Raw genomic sequence first — 21,815 nt, 5'->3', positions numbered from 1 at the left:
GGAATTAAGGCTATCCCAGGGAAACTCCTGGGGCTGGCACTCTCTCTGCTGGCTGGTGATGGAGATGTTCAGTCCTCCACAGAGTGCAGTCCATGGTCATGTCATGCTTGCCTTCCAAGGTTCTTCAGTTCACCACCAGAGGGTGCACTGTCCCCAAAGCCAAAGACACTGAGGACACCTGAATTCCACAAACTAGTCACTGCCCTAATTGATGAAATTCCATTATACAGCAAAAAAAAAAAAACCAAAAAAAACAACACACACACACACACAACAAAACAAAACAACAAAACAAAACAAAAAAACGGTGTGGATCCAAATCCTTTCATTACTTCAAGCCTACTGGGATCCCTCCTCCTCCTGTCCTCCTGACCCACAGTCTGTAATGTCCACCTTCCCCTTCAGGTGGCAGCCCTCTTACTGTTGTGCTGATCAGCCATTTCTCTCTGACATTGCCCTTCCAGACCTCCTTGTTCCACGATTCCTGCCTCGGAATGTCTGGCCCAATGAAACCTGTTTCTCCACTTGCAATAAACCTTAAACTCTTTCATTTTGTATTTTTGTTTAAAAATCTTTTTTAATATTTGAGTGGAAAAAAGGAAGAAGACTCCACCATCTTGTGTCCTCTTATTTTTATTGGAAATACACAGTATTTCAGCTACACTGCGGGGAAGGGGGCTTCTATGAAAGGAGCCACCCATGACAACGCTGTTTCTATGGCAAAATGCATGGTGAACGCTAAGCAACGGTCATACAAAAGGCCTATTACAATGGTCGGCAAACTCATTAGTCAACAGCGCCAAATATCAACAGTACGACGACTGAAATTTCTTTTGAGAGCCAAATTTTTTAAACTTAAATTATATAGGTAGGTACATTGTTATTAACTTAATTAAAGTACCCCTAAGCTGGCCTTTTCTAAAAACTCAAGCAGCCAAAGAGCTGCATGTGGCTCTCGAGCCGCAGTTTGCCGACCACTGGCAAGCATAATCCATTAACAGGTGGTGCTTTATCGTGTTTCCAAAATGATTTCCTGATGGAAACAATCTGCATTTCAGTAAGGCTTAAGAATCCCCAACTTTCCGAAAGCATCATTAACTAGAATATGAAGCATATTTATTTAACCGGAGACTTTTTTTTTAAAATGTCAACAAAATTTTTCTAGGCATTTCTTTCCCATGGATCGATGTAATCCAATCCCAGGTGTGCAAAAATTTCTTCTTCACTTTCTGCTTCGAGAAATGTCCTCTGAAAGCATAACAAGAAATACGGGCATTCAGATATTTTTGTTCAGCATCTCAGCGCTAACATAATGAAAGCATTACTTGCAAAACTGTCTTGACAAAATGAATTACTGCCAAAACAGAATTCCCTGCTCCTGAGCATTAAAAGTCATCTTAATGGAATTTTGTAATTTTTCCAACGACAAAACATGGCGCTTAACAAATTAAGGTAAAATGATGACAGCCTCCTATATCAGTTAAAGGCACTTGGTATTTTTTCCCTATGGTTCTTAACTACGGTTGTTTATCAAAACCATCTGAAGAAGTTTTAAAAATATATATATTGAAACTTGAGCTCAGTCTAATGAAATCAGAATTCCAGAAGAGTTCTTGCAATCAATCTATTTAAAAGCTCTGGGTGAGGAGTGACAAGAAGTGGATACTCCTGTGTGTTCTGTTCTCCCCCTGGCCCTCCATACCTGTCCTTACCCCCACTGGGCTTCCACTCCTGTTCTCTTTAAGACCAAACACCACTTATCCTCCGTCCTGTAGTGTTGGGTACATAGGAGACACTCGATTATGTGAAACCATTTTTATATGTAAATTTGCAAGCATTCCTAAATAGGGTTATGTGAATCTGCCTCAACACACACAGTCAACATCCTGCCACATCCAAGGCCCTCTGTTCTGACAAGAGCACCTTGATTTTGGGGGGGGGAACACCCCACGCCCCACCCTCAGACTCCGAGGATCAGGTGAGGCTGATCTCACCTCCAAAGAGGGAGACACAATCCCAGTCTGGCCAATCAGAGCCACCGTAATGGATTCAGGATGGGCACGGGGCCCAGGCCTGGCCAATAAGCATCAGCTCAGGCTCTTGCTGGAACTACCAGGAAACAGGTTCTTCTCTGTTGGGGTAGCTAAGCTGGAAGGCTGGGACTCCTGGGAAAACCCTGCCTAAGAATGAAGCCAGCACTGAGGGACACCTGTGTGTGCGCCTAGATGCAGCCACACCTGAAGTCAATATTACCCAGATGCTGAAGTAGAGAAGCCAAATTCCTCTTTTGTGCCATTTTAGGTTGGGTTTCTGACACTTGTAACCAAGACAGCTCTAACCAAATACACCTTATTTAGACTACAAATTAGAGGGCAAATATGATTACTTTCAGTTATTTTTTGTCTCCTTTCCTCTCGGAGCTTAGTTTTGTGTCCCTGACCACTGTAAGAACAGTAGCCCTCAGTACTTGTGGACTAACAGTGGAACATTTTTTTTAAGTCTCTATAACTGATACAGTAATTTATCATGTTGCTGCTGCATGGGTTTGAATTGTGACATTGCCAAGCCTTGGTGAGTGAGCCTAATGGACTGCTCAGCAACAGCCCAGGGCAGCTCTGATGCTTCCCTCCTTGCAGTTGACTCTCATTAATGACCTAAGGGGTCACTCACAATGCTACTGCCTGCTGCATTTGAGGAGTACTTGAGTGGTATTTGTGATATTGAGGGATCTTTGGTTTTCTTTGGAGTTACTCATCACAAACACCAAGGATATACTAAACTCAATGAATATTCATTGCTAGACTGGTTCTGGGGACCCATGAGCTCATCATCTTTGAGCCCAATGCCCCCGAGGTGCATTCTGGGCCAGGTGAGAGGCTGTGCTCCCATTAGGATCTTCCCAGCCGCCCTCAGCTATGACCGGTGGGAACAGGACATTCTGGGCAAAGGAAACTGAAACTGGACACTAAAGTTCAGGAAAAGGGCTCAGGAAGCCAGCCTTTGGGAGGAGGGTCAAAGCAGCCCATGTCAGGGGATCAACTCTACCTTGGTCTTGTCATACAGAGCATGGTTATCCAGCATCATTTTCCGCTCGTGTGTGGCATAGCGCCGGAGGTCTCTCTCAAATTGCTGGACAAGAGATAAGTAAAATAAGTTACTATCAAGTCTAGACTCTCTTCAGTATTATGCATTTTTAGAGGCATCTACATCCCTACAATAGAATATCTATCTCAACACAAAACATTCCACAAAATGGAATTAAACTCTGCTAAACATTTTCAAAGCGATTTTCCCCCCAGCACAAAGCTCTGCTATGACAGAGCTCTGTGCTCACGTGTTCACACTAGAATGTAAGCTCTGTGGACACAGGAACTCAATTTCTCTTGTTCTTAACTATATTCCTCTTCAAACATGCCTGGCACATCGATGTAAGGCAAATGCTTGTTGGGTGAACAAATGGACATTGTGAGGATTGTGTACAGAATAATATCTGGTTCAGAGTAATTTGGGGGGATTTGTTTTTTTTTAATGTTCAAAAGAGAATGAAGAATCAGGAGACCTAAATTCCAACCTGAATTTTGTCCTATCTATCTGGCTGTATATCTCTTGACAAGTCACCCAGCCTCTCTGAATCTTGTCTGCTCAGACAGGATGATGGAAGAGGTGCGTGAGGGAGGTCACCTCTGGTTCTAACACCCTCTCTTATGAGATTCTTTAGAGCTGATGGTCAGCCATCTGCCCCAGAGCAGCATCGTCTATGATCAGGGATGGACTCTGAAGTCACAGGGAGCAAAGCCTGAAGCCTGAGCTAGCGGACAGGAACAGCATGGAATAGGAGGACAATCAATTAAATTCCCATTGAAATTAATTTTTCCGAGAAGCGTAAATCTAGAAATACTGTTCTTTCCATGATGGAATCCAGTGAAAGTTGTGGGATAATTGCGCCCTCTAGTGGCATTTTTTTAACACAGTAAAGCAGGTTGAAGCTGGAACTGCTCTGCTAGCCCACCACTTGGGTGTGTGAGAAGACAGATTTTCCAACCAGGCGGCCTTTGTAATGCAGCAGAGGGGAAGCCAGGATTGTGGGGAAAAGCAGATTCTGGGTGCTGTAGCTGCTGGTCTGTGGGGTGTTGCTTAGCACAGAGCTTCCTCTCAGCCCGGGGTCAGGCTCCTGCTGTCTACCACACAGAACAGCGGCTGCTCACACTGTGAGGGGAGGTCCGGAGATGAGGGGTGGGGGCACTGAGAGGCTGCGCTTGGCTCCTCACTTCTGGGTGGTGAGACATTCCTGGACTCCTGTGCTAAAATGTCAGGAGCATTTTCCCACACACTGTTAGAAATGATAACGGTGGTTGATCATCTATTATGTGCCAGGTATGTTCTGGGTCTTTGGAATAATTCCAGCCCCAAAGCAAAGACACCTGACATTTAACTCGAGGTTGAGGACAATTCATTCGTGTTATGTCATTCATCTTCCGTATAAAAACCTCCAAGGACTCATTTCTCTGAGGAACAGCCAGATGCTTTGAGACATGGGTGAAACAGTAGGCGGACTTAGTTCAGAGTATGGAGCACGTGCTAATGAGACTCAGATCAGGGGCTCCATCTCTGTGACTATAAAATGCCTGGAGCAGGGAGCTGCTGCCTGGCCAGCCTGGTCATGTGCCAGAGGTGGGAGGGGTGTGCCGAGGGCTTTGCCAGCTTCATGTCACCAAATCCTGTGAACCAGGGAGGGAGCTGAGGTCACCGCCCTCACTTTCCTGACAGGAAAACTAAGACTTAAGGGACATAGGGAACTCGTCCTACATCACCCAGCTGCTAAGAGAGACTTGTGACCAGGTCTGGGGAGGCCAGACCTGTGCTCTGAGCCACCACGCTGCGTTCTCGGCTTCAGTGGTTCTCACCCCTCACCTGCACTGGAACCACCTGGGGAGCTTTCTCAACTACAAACTGCTGGGCTCCATCCCCAGAGTTTCGGATTCAGTAGGCCTGGATGGGGTGGAGAATTTACGTCTCTCACCTGTTCCCAGGTAAGGCTGATGCCGCTGGCTGAGAGACCACACTTTGAGAACAACTTCTAAGTCTATCTGCCTCACTTGACCATGTGCAGGTGGAATGCCGGAAGCAGAGCTTTCTGGGCACTGCCCCCTCCTATCACCGCCCCCGCCCCCCGCCCCCACTACCATTGCCACTGCTCTGGGCCACAGTCCCGGGGGCCCCGGCAGTGCTTACCCGCGAGCCGGTCCAGCCCAGCAGCGCGAAGGCACGGCGCTCGTAGGGGCACATGACCAGGTCCACACGGATGGCCTTCCAGGGTTTCCCTTCCTGCTGGCTGGCCTTGCCGCTGTCTACTCTCTGCCGGTGCAATTTCAAAATCAGAAAGCACTTTTGGAAATGATCTAATGCATCCACCTTCCTGCTAGGCAACCTGAACTTTTCAAATGTTGACTCTATAAGGTCGTAGTATAAAAGTAGCCCCTGGAAACAGATGGAAAGACATAAATCAGGAAGAGTCCTCGATGGACAGGGCCCCCGATTTTATACCAGTCTCTTTTAAAATCTTTATTTATCACTATTGTTTTTTTAATTTTTATTTTTGTATTGTTTTCAGAGAGAAGAGGAGAGGGAGAGAGAGGAACATCAATGTGAGAGGAACATCCACCAGCTGCCTCCTCCATGCCCCCTACTGGGCATGTGCCCTGACTGGGAATCAAACCATGACCTTCTGGTTCTTAGGCTGATGCTCAATCACTGAGCCATGCTGGCTGGGTGGCACCAGGTTCTTTTTTCTTTTCTTTTCTTTCTTTCTCTTTCTTTCTTTCTTTCTTTCTTTTTTTTTTTTTTAAATAATGTTTCTATTGATTTTTTTTTTTTAGGAAGAGAGGAAGGGAGAGAGATAGAAACAGTATAGGCTGCTGCCTCTTGCATGCCCCCTACTGGGGGTGGAGCCTGCAGCCTGATCAGGAACCAGTGACGTCTTGGTTCAAGGGTCCACGCTCTACCACTCCAGCTGGGCTTATACCAGGCTGTTAATGAGTGTTCTTAAAGGACGCCTTACAGATTCCAGCAGAACGTGGTGTAGTTTGTCCTGGCGCTGTGAGCCCACCTGGCCATCTCAGAGACGAAGCCGGGGCAGGGGTGTCTTATCCGCCCTCTGCAGCGGAGGGCTTTGGCGGCTGGAGAGGCCCAGCCAAGGCCTGTTCACAGCAGAGCTGCCAGAGAATCTACACCCATTTCTGATCGCAGGCCAGCGCTCAGCAACTCGCCTTCCCCTTTAAGAACAAACCGACCATGAACAACAACAAAAACCAGGCTGTGTGTATGCGGTACCTCTCTGGCATGGCATGCAGCATTGTATCAGCTGTTGCAAATAACTGAGGACCGATTAGTCATTATATGACCGTGAGGTAGTGTCTAAAGTGCAATGGCGTTAACACAGGGCTTGAGTGCCCCAACATCCACTTCTGACCTTTCTTCTTACCTTCCTCTCCCATAAGTTGATCACTTTAGGTAAAAGTTGTTGTTCTTCTTCCTCTGTTAATCCTGGGCTGGTGATTAAAAAATCTACGTCATGCCCAATCTTTTTACCCCTGGTGAAAAATAACCAGGAGAAAATGGAAGGAATTAGATTTCTAGCTCTCAGTCTTTAACAGTCCTTGCTTTTATGCCTTAGGCTTAAGGTTTGCAACACAAAATACTCCTGACATTTGTGTAAACAAAATATCCTTGGTTACACAACCTCACGCCTTGTAAGATAAATGTATGACACAAAAATTTTTTTTAAAAATCACACATGTATATAATCATGTATGTGTGGGTAAAAAGATGACAGATGATTTCTTCTGCACACTTACACGTGAGTGCATCCCCCTGCACCCCCCACCCCACACATACAGACAAGCATGATAACAGCAAACTAAGAACTACATTCGCATAATATAAGATGGGGCTCTTGGAATTAAGACAGAGATTAACCGCTCAGCTTGCCAGGAGGGTCAACAGCACCGTGTAAGATAGCCACAGAGAGAGTCAGGGGAGGGAGTGACGGGAAGGAATCTCTTTCTGCAAATGGAGGCTTTTTCCTGCACACAACCCTGTTCATTCATTCATTCATTCATTGGCTCAACCATTAATTTTGAATGCCTACTTTGTGCCAGGCACCGTGCACTGGTTCTCGCCAAGCACTGAGTTCTAAAGTCTTAGTGGGAAACGCACAAATGCAAACGAATTACCTGGCAGCAATCCAGGAAGCACTGAGAAGGGATGCCTAGCGTAGGGAGGAGGGACTCAGGGAAGGCTTTCTGGAGGAGGTGGCATTCGAATGGAATCTTAAAGGGTGAGAAGACACTTGCCCGGTGATTTGAGGAAAGCCAGGACAAGCAGAAGATGCAGCTGAGCAAAGCCCCAGAGGCAAGAAACGGCCCTGCGTGTGCAGAGGATGACGAGCCACGGGGGATTGCTGGGGTGGGACGTGAGGTGCAGGAAACGAGGCTGCAGAAAGAGGCTGGGGCCACAGCACCAAAGACCTGGTGTGCCAGGCTCAGAAGCCTGGATTTCTGAACCTCGGGAGCCACAGAATGCGTCAGAGCAGGGGAAGCAAAAGCAACCCTTGTTGTTTACCTTCGGAACCCCCCTGTCAGGGTGACGAAGGCATCCGGGAGAAATGCCCGGACGGCCTCTTTCACCAGCACGCCCACAGCCTCCGCCTCGGCCTTGGTCACACAGCTGGCCAGGTCTTCGTAATAGAGGAATCCTGGGAGGATTGGACAGGTCAGTGGAGAGAGTGACACGTCTCAGGTGACATGACCAGCCCTCAAAGCAAAGGGATTCTGCTCCACGTACAGCTAACGTGGCTACGCGCATGCCATTTGTTCTCTCAGTTGTGAGTTTTTCATGGTAACAATGGCTCTTTGCTTTCTGACTGAGAGGCTCCCATTGTTCTCAGAAAGAAACAATCTTGCATATCCCCATAGAAACCAAGAGGTTCAACTCTGACTTCCTATTGAAGAACCAGCCCTCTTGATCCATAAGCCACACCCTACTGCTCAAGAAGACCATGCATAAAGATTTGGGGTGGGAAGGTTCAGGGTTGGAATAAAGTTGTTTTTTTGTTTTGTTTTGTTTTTTGTTTGTTTTTACCATGCATTGGAATTTCTTCATTTATAAAAGACTTAGCAGGACCCTCCCTAAATGGCAGTGACCCAGCCACTTTCAGCCTCTGGGAAGCCCTCCAGGCTGTTAGGATGCCTGTGTCAGCGCGGTCTTCCCTTCCCAGATTAATGAGTCTGGTTGGATAAACCAGATCAACCCTATGTCTGAATTGCCACCATTTCCATTCTATGTCCTGGTGTTCTCCAGTTCCTGAAACAGATCTATATTGTGGCAGACAACTCTAGTTTGTTCACATATTCTTTGCTTGTTAATCCTCCATGTCAGCTTTCTACCCTCGACTCCTCGCCAATGCCTCTTACCCAACCGGGACCCAAAGGATAGAAGGGTCAGTTCAGTAAGAAACAGATGAACAGAGCAACCTGGTTTGACATCTGGACATAGATGAATGGCAACCACTGCAAGAAGGGCATATTTGCTCTGTGCCGGGCTAATGACTTTGCCTGCATTATCTGACTTATCTCCCACCCCCTTTTATAGAAGTAACTTAAGCTCAGAGATTTTAATGCTTATGTGAGATCACACAGCTGGAGATTGCTGGAGCCAGGATTTGGATCCGGGGCTGTCTGATTCCAAAAGTGTTTGCTTTTAACCAAAGCAGGAAAAGAGGCCACACGAGCACCTCAGGCCACGGGAATTAGAGCTGAGATGCAGCTGACGTAGAGCTCTACCTCCACCTGCCCAGCCCAGGGTAACGGCGGGAGGGTTTCAGGAGACATGACTTACCTGCTTTCTGCATTCGTGTGAATTTGAGGCTTTTGTCCGACCTTATTTTACTCAGGGTTCTGAAACCCATCCGAAACCATTTCTCCGATGTCTTCAGTCCCACTCCAAATACGGAAGTGAAGAGCTGAAAGGGAAGGAGAGGCAGCCTTCTTTTCTAAAATAGTCATGACAACAAAAGATACGTTTCAAGGTCAAGAGGTTAAGAAAAAGTGTCAACAAATCTCTGACCCAGCTTCTCCTCGATATGACAAGTGGGTAATAGTAACTTTTTAGAGAAATGTTTGTGTCAGGGGGGTCCTCTCCTGATAAATGAAACAGACACAAGGAGGCAGGTTCTGGCATCTGCACAGGGCTCCCCAGTAATTGGATCATGGCGTGGCCTGTGCTGTCCACCTGTGACAACAGCTACCCCTGTCGGCATTTCCCTTTGCCAAGGGTCCCTGACACACACACACACACACATGCATGCTCTGCACATTTATCCTCACACTTTAGCCAGGGATGCGTATGCAGGTTGTACTAATTCTCTGCCATCGCACAGCTGGTGAGTGGCAGAGCCCGGGTTGAAACCCGGTCTTGTCAGTCCAAACTGACTCATACAGCTACCTAGAATAAGTAATAGGATTTACCAAAAACCATTTTTGATAAATATGTGTAAAACCACTTACTTTGAAGGACTGATACCGCTCATCATTTAACACAGCTTTAACTTCAGAACTTTCTCCATCTTCAATAATTTCCTGCATAGACATTTGGAAGATATTTTAAATTAGTGATGTTGGACAATCACAGTCTAAGGTGCTGAAATCGCTTGACTTTTCATAAAAGGCACACCCGTTGCGTGGAGGATGTTCCCCTACGTTATCCAGAGAAAACAAGACATTTCCCTAAAATCTTGAAAATCCCAGGTCATATATTTCTGAGTGTCACTTTACAATCCTCAGGAACAAAGGTACAGAATGATTCGGGTCCAAATCTATGGAGCACCTAACCAGAATATTCACTGACCAAAGGTGTCTAAATATTTGTGATAATCTTCTTCTCAATGGATACGAACTTTCTGAAACAAAGATATTTATTTTATTTTATTATTATTATTTTTTTTATCTGAGTGGATTAGGTTCGGACCCATTGAAAAGCCAACCCGAAGTTCAAGCCCTTATGATGTCTGGCTCAGAGCCACCCATCCTCCTCCAGATAGAGTTAAGATTATTTATCTTAAATAATTGACCTTGCACTTGACTCTACTGAAACCTACTTCTGGGTGACCAACCCGCCTTGCTGGGGAATCCTTCCACATAATTTAATGATAAATAGGCACCCACCCCTGGCTCTCTGTCCGAAAACTACACCCAGAGATGCAGAACCAACTCCACTGCCTGTGACACCCACCCCCATCCTGGAGGGTGAGGTCCCTGATGGACCTGAGGTCCTTCACCCAGCCTGTGTCTGAGGTCAGACCACCCCCTGCTGTGGAGCTTTGACGTCACTCTATTCTTTCACTGTGACTAATAATAATACAGGAGAGCCCTTCTTTCCACTTAGTTGGCCTCACATAGCTCCAGCTGTCATAATATTGGTTATAGAGTCTATGTATCTATCATCTATCTATCTATCTATCTATCTATCTATCTATCATCCATCTAATCTATCTAGAGAAAGTAAAATAAATCATGAGTGTATCTATATAGTTGACAGGAACATCTATTCTCTCTCTCTTCCTCCCTGCTTACCTACTTACCTGTCAGAGGTGTGACAAATCACATTTCACCCTCACCTCTATGACACTTTTCACTTTGTCCCCCAAGCAGGGAATTCCTTCTGTGTCCTTCATACTGATGATGGTGAATGGCAGCGACTTAAGGACAGAAGCCGCTCTCATGAATGCCAGACAGGAGCCTTCGTTTTCTCTAAACTCACAGTTCTCAGCCAGGACCTCAAAGGCATCCTGAAGGATGAAACCAGGTGAGTAGAACACAGCCTTGTTCCCCAGCCCCACAGTCACTCACAAATGTCTCCTGCTCTCCTTTACCGGATTGGAGAACCCTGCCTGGCCTCGTCCCTGAGGTCAGGATTGGGTCTTCACTACCTTTCCACTCCTCGCTCTCCTGTTTGATACGAAGATGGGACTCAGCGTGTTTTGGAAGGAAACTCTGAGTTCACTGCCGTTAGATACTCAGAAGTGATCTAACTAAAGCTTGAGCCCATGCTCACTGCATCCTACCAGTCATTACGTGGTGTTACTGATCCTTCCTGCTTTGCTTACTGACCTTCCCACCAGCCTGTAGCCAGGATTCTGCCTTGACCACTGGGTGCCCCCGTCTCTTGGCTTGTCTATAAAGCAGTCAGCACGCTGTGCTCTAGCACGGGCTGGTCGATGACGGGTGTAATCACAGGTGGCACAGGCTCGAGGTTGGGGTCATTTGAGGTGGAGAGTGTGGGTTTGCGCTTCTGGCAGAGGAGGAAGCAGCTGCAGCTGTGTGGCATCCCGCACATGGCACCCATTTCCTGGTCCTCCTCGCACAGAAGTCTTCTAGTCACTACAGGGCTGCATGCTTTCCCCACCTGACAACCGACTCGGTGCTGGGGGACAAGCAGTGGTGGGCTTGCTAGGCTCCTTTGGACCTCAATTGCCAAATGTCAGGGCTGGATGGGGCTTTAGAGATAATCCAGCTCATTTCTATTGAGTGGAGAAGAAACTGGGGCTCCAAGGGAGGAACTGACTCCCCAAGCTCATTAACATCCGAGGAGCGAGAGGCGCTTTTGGTTTCCCAGCTCAGGCCGTTGATGCCTTATTGCTCTGCTCATGCAATTGCACTGACCACCATAGCTGCTTTTTCCGAATATTTGCCTTTGACAAGTGTGATGCCCAATAATGATGACTCTTAATAAATAGTAATCTACCATCTCTAAAGAGTATAATCCAAATAGATTTGTCCATTTCCATGATACAAGTAGGCCCATTCTTGATAGAAAGAAAAACCAGAGATCAGGGTTGGGGGTGGGGGCGGGGTGAGTGTGGGAAAAACTTTCCTATCTTTTCAGAATTTACAATCTGTAGACTCCTGGGAAGGACCTGCAGGCCTCATCGGCCCTGGCCTTTGGGAAGCCCCATTACCGTGAATATGTGGTTGCGGTTGTTTAAAGTGGTTCTTCTCTGACACGCGTACGGAGAGATCTTTCTTCCAGCAAGTGGTGGAGTCTCCTGGGGCTCTGGGTTGGGGCCACTCGAATAGTCTCTTCTCACCTAAACAAATGCATGAGCATTTATGTTGAATAACCATCAATAGTAATAATAATAGACATGCACGAAGAAAAAATTGGGAGAAGTTTGATGACAATTATCTCTGGAAAGAGGTTAAGATTTCAGGGGAGTCAAATTTTATATTGTATAAATCTCTAATATTTGAATTTGTTATAATTAACATGCATTATTTTTCCAAACAGGGAAAACCAGACACAGACACACACACACACACACACACACACATGAAAAACGACCATCAGTGCAATACCATTTTCCTTTCCTATGAAAAGGAAATGAATCTTCTTCCTGAGGGTTCTAGTGTGTGAGTGAAGGATTTTGCATTAAGAGCTTAACTTTCTTAACCTTTTGCTTTATGAATGGTCATAGCAAGAAAAAAATAGAAACCCTCCACTTTTCTGGCCCCAGAACATCAAGTCTTCAATGTTTTGAATTGGTGTGTAGACCCCTTCATTTATTAAGGTCAGGCTTGGTGTTCAGTGTTTTGCATGTATTGATATGTTATGCTAAGCCTCAGACCCATCTTTTGAAGTGGGGGCTGCTGTTATCCCATATTATAAAGGAGGGGCCTGGAGTTCAGAAAAACTAAGTGACTTGCCCAAGGCCAGACTGGGTGTGAGCAGAGAGCCCAGGCCTGTTGGTTCTGTAGCCCATGTTCCTAACCATCAAGCCAAGGGCAGTGTGAACCACAGCCAGGACACTCACGACGAGCTGGTGTTGTCCTGTCGTCTCCACGGGCTTTCCGGCGCGCATGCACTCTATCAGCCAGGAGACGTCGAGGAGTTCTGGCTCCGAGCTGGCTCTCGCATTCTGCTCCTGAAGCCACTCCAGGACCTCGGGACCTGAGTTGTTTTCTGCCACAATGTGGGTGACGGCATCACTGCAGAAGGCAAGACAAACCACCAGCTGGGGGCACTTTCAGAACCAGAAGCTCTCCCTTCTCCCCAGGGTCCTCAGAGCACCCCGTCAAAGGGCAGCAGCAGAGACACAGTAACACCTCCTACGGAATGCCATTAGCCCACTGTCCCTGCTACTGCCACGGAGAACGAATGCTTTGGTATTTTATGTCCAATGTCATAGGAACGACAACAAACTGTGAGACAAACAGAATTGTCCCAGAAAGCCTGAAAGGACAGTTGCCATAGTTACACACCAACATGGAGAAGCCACAAGGCGGCTGCCAGGTTCTGTGAGCTCTGGGCTGTGCCTCCACCCGGGAGGGAGTAGCCCTGGGGCTCATCTTCCAAACCCATGCCCTCACCATCCACTCTTCCCACCCTGCTGGCTCCACCACCACTGTCTCCTCACTGAGGACACAGCTCTGCCTCTCACAGAGACATCGGATGCCTGGAAATGTCGGGAAAAGGGTGACAATATAGCAAACTCGCATATACAGAAGACAAAGGCTAGAGAGAAGTACTCCAGAATATTAGAAAAAAAATGATAACCACATACACACATGTACTAGTATGCAGCTGTCCCTCGGTATCCACAGGGGATTGGTTCCAAGACCCCCATGGATACCAAAATCCTCGGATGCTCTAGTCCAGTGGTTCTCAACCTTTCTGATGCCACGACCCTTTAATACAGTTCTTCATGTTGTGGTGACCTCCCAACCATAAAATTATTTTCATTGCTACTTCATAACTGTAATTTTGCTACTGTTATGAATCCTAATGTGAATATCTGGGTTTTCCGATGGTCTTGGGCTCTACAGCAGCGGTTCTCAATCATCGGAAAACACAGATATTTACATTATGATTCATTAACAGTAGCAAAATTACAGTTATGAAATAGCAACAAAAATAATTTTATGGTTGGGGGTCACCACAACATGAGGAACTGTATTAAAGGGTCGCAGCATTAGAAAGGTTGAGAACCACTGCCCTAGTCCCTTACATAAAATGGTATAGTATTTGCCTATAACCTACGCACAGCCTCTCACGTACTTTAAATCCACTTTAGATTACCTACAGCACCTATACAATGTAAGTGCTGTAAATAGTTAGTATACTGTCCTGTTAAGGGATCAACTTCCTGGAATTTTAAAGCTTATTTCCCATCTACGATTGGTTGGATCTGTGGATGGAGAACCAGTGGAAACAAAGGCCCAACAGTATATTCTTACTTGATGCCCTCAGAGTCTTAAGAGGCGGGAGGACAATATAATTTTAGATGAGAAAACTGAGGCTTACGGAGGCTACGTGAAGCCAGGATTCAGACCCAGGTGTGCATGACTCAAGCAATCTCTTAACGTTCTACTACTCTGTGGTTAGCGTCCTGGGTGAGGTTTTGTTTTGGTATTTTCATGTGTTTTCTGTCATGAACCACCTATCAGCATTTTTTCTCCTTAGGAGGAAAAAAAATACACATGACTGTCATTTTTAAGGACAAAAAGACCGGGAGTGGGCTGAGGTGTATCTGCCTTGCCCCGGGCTTTCTTCTTATAATAAAAGGTGGCCGGCAGCCTCACAAAGCGGTCTTCAACTTTCCAAAGACCCCAAGGCACTGCCGAGATGGCTATTCCTGAGATGTCAGTGGATCCAATTCCTGAAATGCTCCTAGTTTCTCCGCCAGGACTAAGTAATGTGTCAGACTAGGTTTGGGAGGCCTGAACCAACCAAAGCAGCTATGAGATAGAATGTGTCCCTCAGCTTCCCACAGGGCAAATGCGCTGGCTCTTCTGCAACTAGAAATGTGCTGCTCATGCTCCTTGGCGTCCTGAAGGCTCGGACAGTGTTATGATCTGCTTGGCTACAGTCCGCGTTATAACCAGGCCTGATGCCCACCACATGGCCAGATTCATAGTAATGGTCAATAGGTAGACCATTGGTAGAATAAATAAATGAATTGATTAATCAATGGCTCCAAAGAAAGATTTCTCTTTTTTAAAAGATTTTTTAAAATTGGTTTTTAGAGAGAAAGGAAGGGAGCAGGTGAAAGAGAGAAACATTGATGTGAGCGCAAACCATCAATTGGCATACTCCCTACCAGGATGGAACTTGAAACCTGGGCATGTGCCCTGACCAGGAATTGAACCGGTGACTTTTCAGTGCATGGGATGACATCCAATCAACTGAGTCACACTGTCAGGGCAGGAATGTTTCTTAAACTCTAGTGTTTCTCCAAGACACCCAGAAAGCTGGGTTAAAATTCAGATGCCAGGCCCTATTACCAGAGATTCAGATTCAGTAAATCTTACCTAGAGCCCAGAAACATGCATTTTTTTACAAACTCCCTCCATGATTCTGACGTAGTCAGTCAGTCCTAGTTATCTATTGCTATGTACCAACTGCCCCAAAATGTAATGGCTTCACACACGTGATGATTTCACTATATCTGCACTTTTGTGGGTCAGGAATTCAGGCAGCTTGGCTAGTGATCCTTCTGTTTGGTGTGGTCCCCACGGAGGTGCGATGGTCCAGATGTCAACCTGACACCTTTGTGTGGCCTCTCTCAGGGCCCACAAACTCCTTGCAGGAAGTTCTGGGATCCAGGAATAGTAGAGGCCACAGGGCCTCTTAAGACCCTGCCTCAAAAGTCACATTATGTCACTCTATTGGTTGAAGCAGTCACAAGCCCTCCCAGATGCAAGGAAAGGGGAATCGTGCCTGCCTCTTCACGGGAGTGCCCATATTTTATTTTATTTTTTAAAATACATTTTATTGATTTTTACAGAGAGGAAGGGAGATGGAGAGTCAGAAACATCGATGAGAGAGAAATATAGATCAGCTGCCTCCTGCACACTCCCCACTGGGGATGTGCCCGCAACCAAGGTACATGCCCTTGACTGGAATCGAACCTGGGACCCTTGAGTCTACAGGCTGATGCTCTATCCACTGAGCCAAACCAGTTGAGGCAAGGAGTGCCTATATTTTAAACCCGCTGCCCCCCCCCCCCCCCCCCCCCCGCCATAGCCCACAAACTCCACTTTGAGAAACATGTCTGTAAAGAAGGATCTTTTTTTTTTTTAACTGGATGTTGTGCTCAATTACAGCAATGTTTTCCAACATGGTATGCATTTCTCTGCAGGTACAAGAGATAATTTTAGCAGGCACAACTGAACATTTAAAACGCATATGTGTTTATTTATATCTACATTTTTAAATGATACTTATCAGGCATGGTTGAATGGGTTTCATATTATACCTTAGGGCAAAGCTAAATTATGTTTAACAACTCAGTTTAGGAACAATGAAAGGAAACACATTACGTGTATGATAGCACATGTGGTGAAAGATATAAGAACCCTAATGTGGCACTCAGATGTCTGGAAAGCCCTGGGTTATGGATTATCTTATAAATCTTAGTTCTGACTTTTCCCTCCGATATCTGTATCCCGGCTCTTCCTGTCTTTCTTTCCCTCGTTGGTTCTGCCTCTCCGTATAATTAGAAAAACTCTCCATGAAGAAAGAGACAGCCATTCCTTTTGCCTGGAGACCGAGCCCCAATCTGACTTCCACAGTTTTTGTGGACGATCACCTGCTTTTATCTTTGTCTTTAAAACTGTTTTCTTTCCCTGGAAAGGTCATTCCTGATCCTTCCCATCTGATATAGGATTTGTTTTTTCAAGTAATGCCTTTAAACAGTAATTTACAGTTAAGCTCAGCTGTTTGCAGTTTAAAAACCCTCCCGACAATTCTCCTTAGCAACTGATCTGTTTCCAAATCCCTGAAACAGAAAAATTGAAGCAGTCAAGACAGGGTTCCATTTCCAGCCCTGATAGACTTAGTAAGACCGAGAGGATCTTGCCTTAATTTTTTGGCCCATCTGAAATGATATGGTGAGCATCTTCATTAACTTAGATTCCACACATTTTGAAATACAAAGTAATTTGGACCAGAGCTGAACTAGAGTTCACATTGCATGCTCACAAATTTATAAAAATAAAGTATCAATTTGCTGCCTACAAAAGTCATACTGGTGCATTGTAGAAAAAAATTAATTACAAAAAATTAATCTTGCAAATCACAGTTTCTTCTGGCTGGTTCTGTATTCACCAGGCAAATCATTCTTTTGAGCAAGTATTTCCTGAAGCCTACTGTGTGCAAGAAAACGGTCAGAGGTCTGAGAGTGAGGAGGGTGTGATGGCCCTGGTGACGCCCTTGCCCTGGAGTCAAGGAGGAGTAACTAACTGGATGAGATGAGGAGCAAAGCCAGTGGGAAGTCATGGATCTTCTATGCTCCATGGAGGAAGTTCTCTCCTCTAAGAGGGCTTCCAGGGGTCGTAGATCTTAGACAAAGAGGGGCATAGGGAGGAGGGGTTCAAGGTCATGGGGGAAAGTAAGAAAAAAATATAAAGAAAAATGTGTTTGGATACTGGGCCTGGAAGGGGCCTAGAGATGGACTAGTTAAACATTGTATTTTCTAGAGCTGGTAGCATTTTTTTCATCTGGTGTTCAGTTTGTTTGGCAATGATCTTTAATATTTTTATCTCCGACACCACAAATTTGAAGTGATAAGACACTGTCAAAGATAAACAAAGCCGGACCCTAGTGAGGGCGGCAAGGATAGATTTTATTTAGTAATAACTACGGCAATAGGAAAGAGCGTCTAGCACGAGGGTAGTTCAACTCAAGGAAACGAGGCAGGAGACCTTCTAAGGGCTGAGGTGTGTTAGGGGAAAGGCACTGAGTAGGGGTTTTGGTCCATGTGGCCGGCTACCTGGATTTGCTAGTTGGCACTTATTCAGAGGAGAAACACATTACTTAAATCATTATGACAGGAAGCATCGGTGCATATTACAGCCTTTACTTCCCATGGAGAATGAAATTGGGGGTTCTCTCCTGAATGTTTGCTTAAGGGCTAACTCTCTGGTCATTGAAATGAATGGAAAGTAAAGGCATCAGGGAAGGAAAATGCTAATTTAGAAGAAGAAGGAAAAGAAGGAGAAGGAGGAGGAGGAGGAGGAAGAGGAGGAAGAAGAGGGTGAGGAAAAGGAGGAGGAGGAGGAAGAAGAGACTAGTACACACTTGGAAACTATAGTATGGTCTCTTAATTCTAGATGATAACTAAGCTACAAATCCCCAACTCCCCTGTCTCATTATAAAGTCCTCGCTGGCAAGGCTCATGTCCTCTAGCCTGCATGTCCAGGACCATACAAATATTGTGCAGAACGGCTATGAACAGAACCCTTTACTTGTGATGCCACAATGGCCTGTCTTGCTTCTATTGAAGACAATGCCTTCCAAAGGAACTCTTGTAGACAAGTTATTGAGGTCTAGGCAGGATGAACTTCTACTGCTTGAACAGTGGAACTCAGGAAGGGTTACACTGCCGGTGACACAACCCCGGAGAGCCATCCTTCCAGCCACAGCTCTTCCTTCTTCAACATGGAAGGGCATGTGCATATGTGCTGGGGAATATAACAGCTCCAGACAATGTACAGCTCAGGGCATGCAGGTGTGCCATTTCCAAGCTGTGCTCAGGCCCAGGTAAAGGAAGAATCAGATTTCCCCTCAAATGTAATCCTCCTGGAATCCAAAGAATGTGCTAGGAACTAAGAAGGTGGTTGCCTATTTTCAGAACATCCCTTCCCCCCTTTAGCTCCGCCTTCTCTGAATCTTAGACTAGTGAAGACAGGCAGAGCTAGCCTTCACTATTGAGAAGCATCAAAATCAACTTTTATTTTTATTTTAAAAATATATGCATATGGTAAACAATTTGGAAAACAGAGAATAAAACTATCCATAATCCCTCATTACTACCCCCCCCCCACAAAAAAATAACCACTTATAACATGTTGATTTCCTTCCTGTCTTTGTTCTACTTGTTTATATCATTTGAACTAGTTCATATTATGGAGAAAGAACCCTCTCCTCAGGGTTTTGTTGTAAAGGCCAATGGATCCAGCTAATTAACAATAAAACAATCACACTTTATGTTTGCATAACTTTTAATTTATCAAAGCATCCAGCATCACATTGGGCGGTCACATCAGACTACACCATTTACCTAGAAACCAAGGTCAGAGAACAGAGAGGGAGTCTCACCTCACATGCCGTGGCTGGAAAGAGTCAGGGCCAGAATCTGAGGTCTCTAGATTTCTTATCTAGAGATTTCCCCCTACCATCCTGTCTGCAGTCCTTTCCAGTGGAAGTGTGCATGTCTAAGCACACAAATTCCGTTTGCGAGCTAGGACTACTACTTCCTGTGGTTTATTTCTGTGCCATTGAACACGTTTGTATGTAACGTGTCTGCTGAGCTGCCAGCCTGGGAACTCTGCCACCATCGCACGCACAGCAGCAGGTTGCTCACCAGGCACCAGTTTCCTCTGCCGCCTGAGCAGCTGGGCTTGGCCCCCGGCCGCGGGCATCTGGGCACAGCGCGGCCTCTAGAGCTCTCTGGCCAGAAGAAACTTGCCTCCATAATCTGCCCAAGTACCTGCCTCAGCCACCAGGTACGTGTCTGTAGCTGTGCCTGTACCCTCACAGCCAGCCCCTGGTGGAGATATGGGCCATTCAACAGAGAGCTCTCTGTGTAAGTGCCACCTTGTCCATCTGGCTCTAACCTCCCAGCCCGGCCCTCACCAATTTTCTTTACCACAAAAAAGCAGTTCCATATTTGGTAAGGCTTTTAATTTCTGGTGTTTTGGTGTGTTGTTTTTTGTTTTTTGTTTGTTTGTTTGTTTGTTTGTTTTTTTTAAATATTGCTCTTTCTCTGCCTCTTTGCCTATGTCATCTTTCCCCTCCTCTTAATTCAATATTTTGGGTTTAACATCACAAATGAGATAGGGGTTAAAGAGAAAAAAGAAGCAGAGAGGGGCGAAGGAGACCATATAAAGAGAAATCAGACGAGAAAGAGGCCATGGAAGACTCAGGAGTTTCTGAGTGGGCGCTTTGATAAAAAAATAAAATGTTTCTGTGTCATGGTGTTTTCAGATGAATAATGGGTCTCATAAAAATGATCACATCTGATTATCAACTTTTTACATATGTCTGTCTCTCAAGCAATTTGAAACTGACATTTCTCAGCATGAAAGGCTTGTCAGTTTTATTTTTAAATATCAAAGACTACTTTTTAAAATGCAAGTCTATTTTCTCATAGAATTCTTATTGTTTTTCCTGAAGAAAAAAAGAAAATCAGTCATTCTATCCCTTGACCAGCAAAGCCAGCCAATTGTTTTAATCACCATTCTTTATTCACTGCAAGTCCCTTGGTGGTTCTGTTTGGAACTATTTTTGTCAAGGTTCTAACACCACTCATTTCTGGATTGTTTGTTTTCTCTTCCATCTCTTTGAGACAGGTGAAAAGCTTACATAACAGTGAGGAAAGCAATAAGGCTAATTGCAAGGATGCGACTGGGTTTGTGAGTGAACCAGTCTAAGGAGCCCAATGGCTGCTTCAGTTGCCTTCTTGTCTCAGTTCTTTTGAGCATTATTATCACTCTCAGCTTCAGAGTTGTCCCTGAATCTCTAATGAGCATCCTTCTCTCTACAAACCCCACTCACACGGTTCGTTGGAAAAGTAAAATCAAGGCCACACTGGGGTTCCTACAGGAGCCAGCTATGGTTCATCCCTAGCCTGTCACAGACACTGGTCGCTCAGCACAGCCAAATGGTTAGCTCAAGAGCCAGGCAGCCAAAGCATTGTTTTTACCTCAAAGTAGCTGAAATTTTTTGATTGAACTCAGTGGTGTTTTGTTCAAATTGGTCAAGAATGAACTTGAGTAGCTTCAACCTTGAATTTTCCAACTAGGTTTCTGTTTATTATCCTTAGACACCTCATCTCATCAAAGTGAAAGGCAAAAAAAAAAAATTGTACCTTATTTTTGGATGCTAATTATTTTCAATATGATTATATTCAGTCACCACTCATCTTATTTCCCCTAACTAATTGTCTCAGATCTATTCCTTGGTTTCATCACCTCTTCCCTACCTGGGAGGAAACTCAGGGTTCTTGGGATTCAAGAGAGCCACTCACAAAACTGACTCACAAATGAATCAGTGGTGTCCTACCTGAGCTCATTCTCCACCCTGAATCCTTTCCTTCGAGCAAGCTCCATGAGGAAGGCTCTGCGGGTGGTTCCCATTTTCTTCTCCAAAATGAAGAGGACCAAATCTCGGAACTTGATGTCCTGAGGAGGAGAAGCCATCGAGGCACCCATTTGCCTGGGTCTCTTCTTCCGAGGGCCCAAGTGAGCCATTCTCAGTGAGTCCATGGGAAGGAGGCTGCTGCTGCTCCAGCTGTGTCTAAAGGTGGTGTCTCCAGCAGTGAGGAAGAGCCTACCCCTCCTTCAGAAGAGCTCTGATGTCATCTCACCAGCAGGCTCTGAAGCCAGGGCAAGGTCCCTGGGCCCCTCCCTGGTGATATTCTTCCTGCCGAAGAGTGACGGGGAATTTCTGCCTCGCTTCAGCTCATTGTCCAATGTAGAGATCATAATAGAAACAGGAATTAATTTTTGCTTTCCTATGTTATGTATAATCTCATCAGATCTTATGAGAAGGGTAGGGAAATATAATTTTCCAATTTTATTTACTTATTTGTGTGTTTGTTTATGTGTTGAGACCTTTCTTGTCTTTATTTTTTATTTCTTTTTATCTCCCAACTTGCTTGCATTCTCTTCCTTTCATAGACAATCATTGCAATACCTGGGATTTATAGAGTTCACATGGCTGTTATAATACATTATATGTGGTTGTTTTGATTTCACATA

General features: G+C 45.4%; 1 protein-coding gene across 1 annotated transcript; it reads right to left on the bottom strand.

Annotated features, from left to right (window-relative positions):
* Nucleotides 1–303: 303 nt before the first annotated feature.
* DNTT (DNA nucleotidylexotransferase) lies at nucleotides 304–21,600 on the bottom strand. Its single transcript, XM_036437970.2, has 11 exons — nucleotides 21,118–21,600; nucleotides 12,866–13,040; nucleotides 12,014–12,142; nucleotides 10,673–10,843; nucleotides 9,564–9,635; nucleotides 8,896–9,019; nucleotides 7,621–7,753; nucleotides 6,482–6,590; nucleotides 5,233–5,478; nucleotides 3,046–3,129; nucleotides 304–1,248 (listed from the first exon to the last, which is right to left on the bottom strand). Exons 1-11 carry the CDS (start codon nucleotides 21,318–21,320, stop codon nucleotides 1,162–1,164), a joined length of 1,533 nt encoding a protein of 510 aa, XP_036293863.1. The 5' UTR covers nucleotides 21,321–21,600; the 3' UTR covers nucleotides 304–1,161.
* Nucleotides 21,601–21,815: the final 215 nt, after the last annotated feature.

Source organism: Pipistrellus kuhlii, unplaced genomic scaffold (assembly GCF_014108245.1).
Source record: "Pipistrellus kuhlii isolate mPipKuh1 unplaced genomic scaffold, mPipKuh1.p scaffold_m20_p_15, whole genome shotgun sequence".
NCBI classification, from domain to species: Eukaryota; Metazoa; Chordata; class Mammalia; order Chiroptera; family Vespertilionidae; genus Pipistrellus; species Pipistrellus kuhlii.
This window is presented reverse-complemented; position numbering and strand designations above follow the sequence as displayed.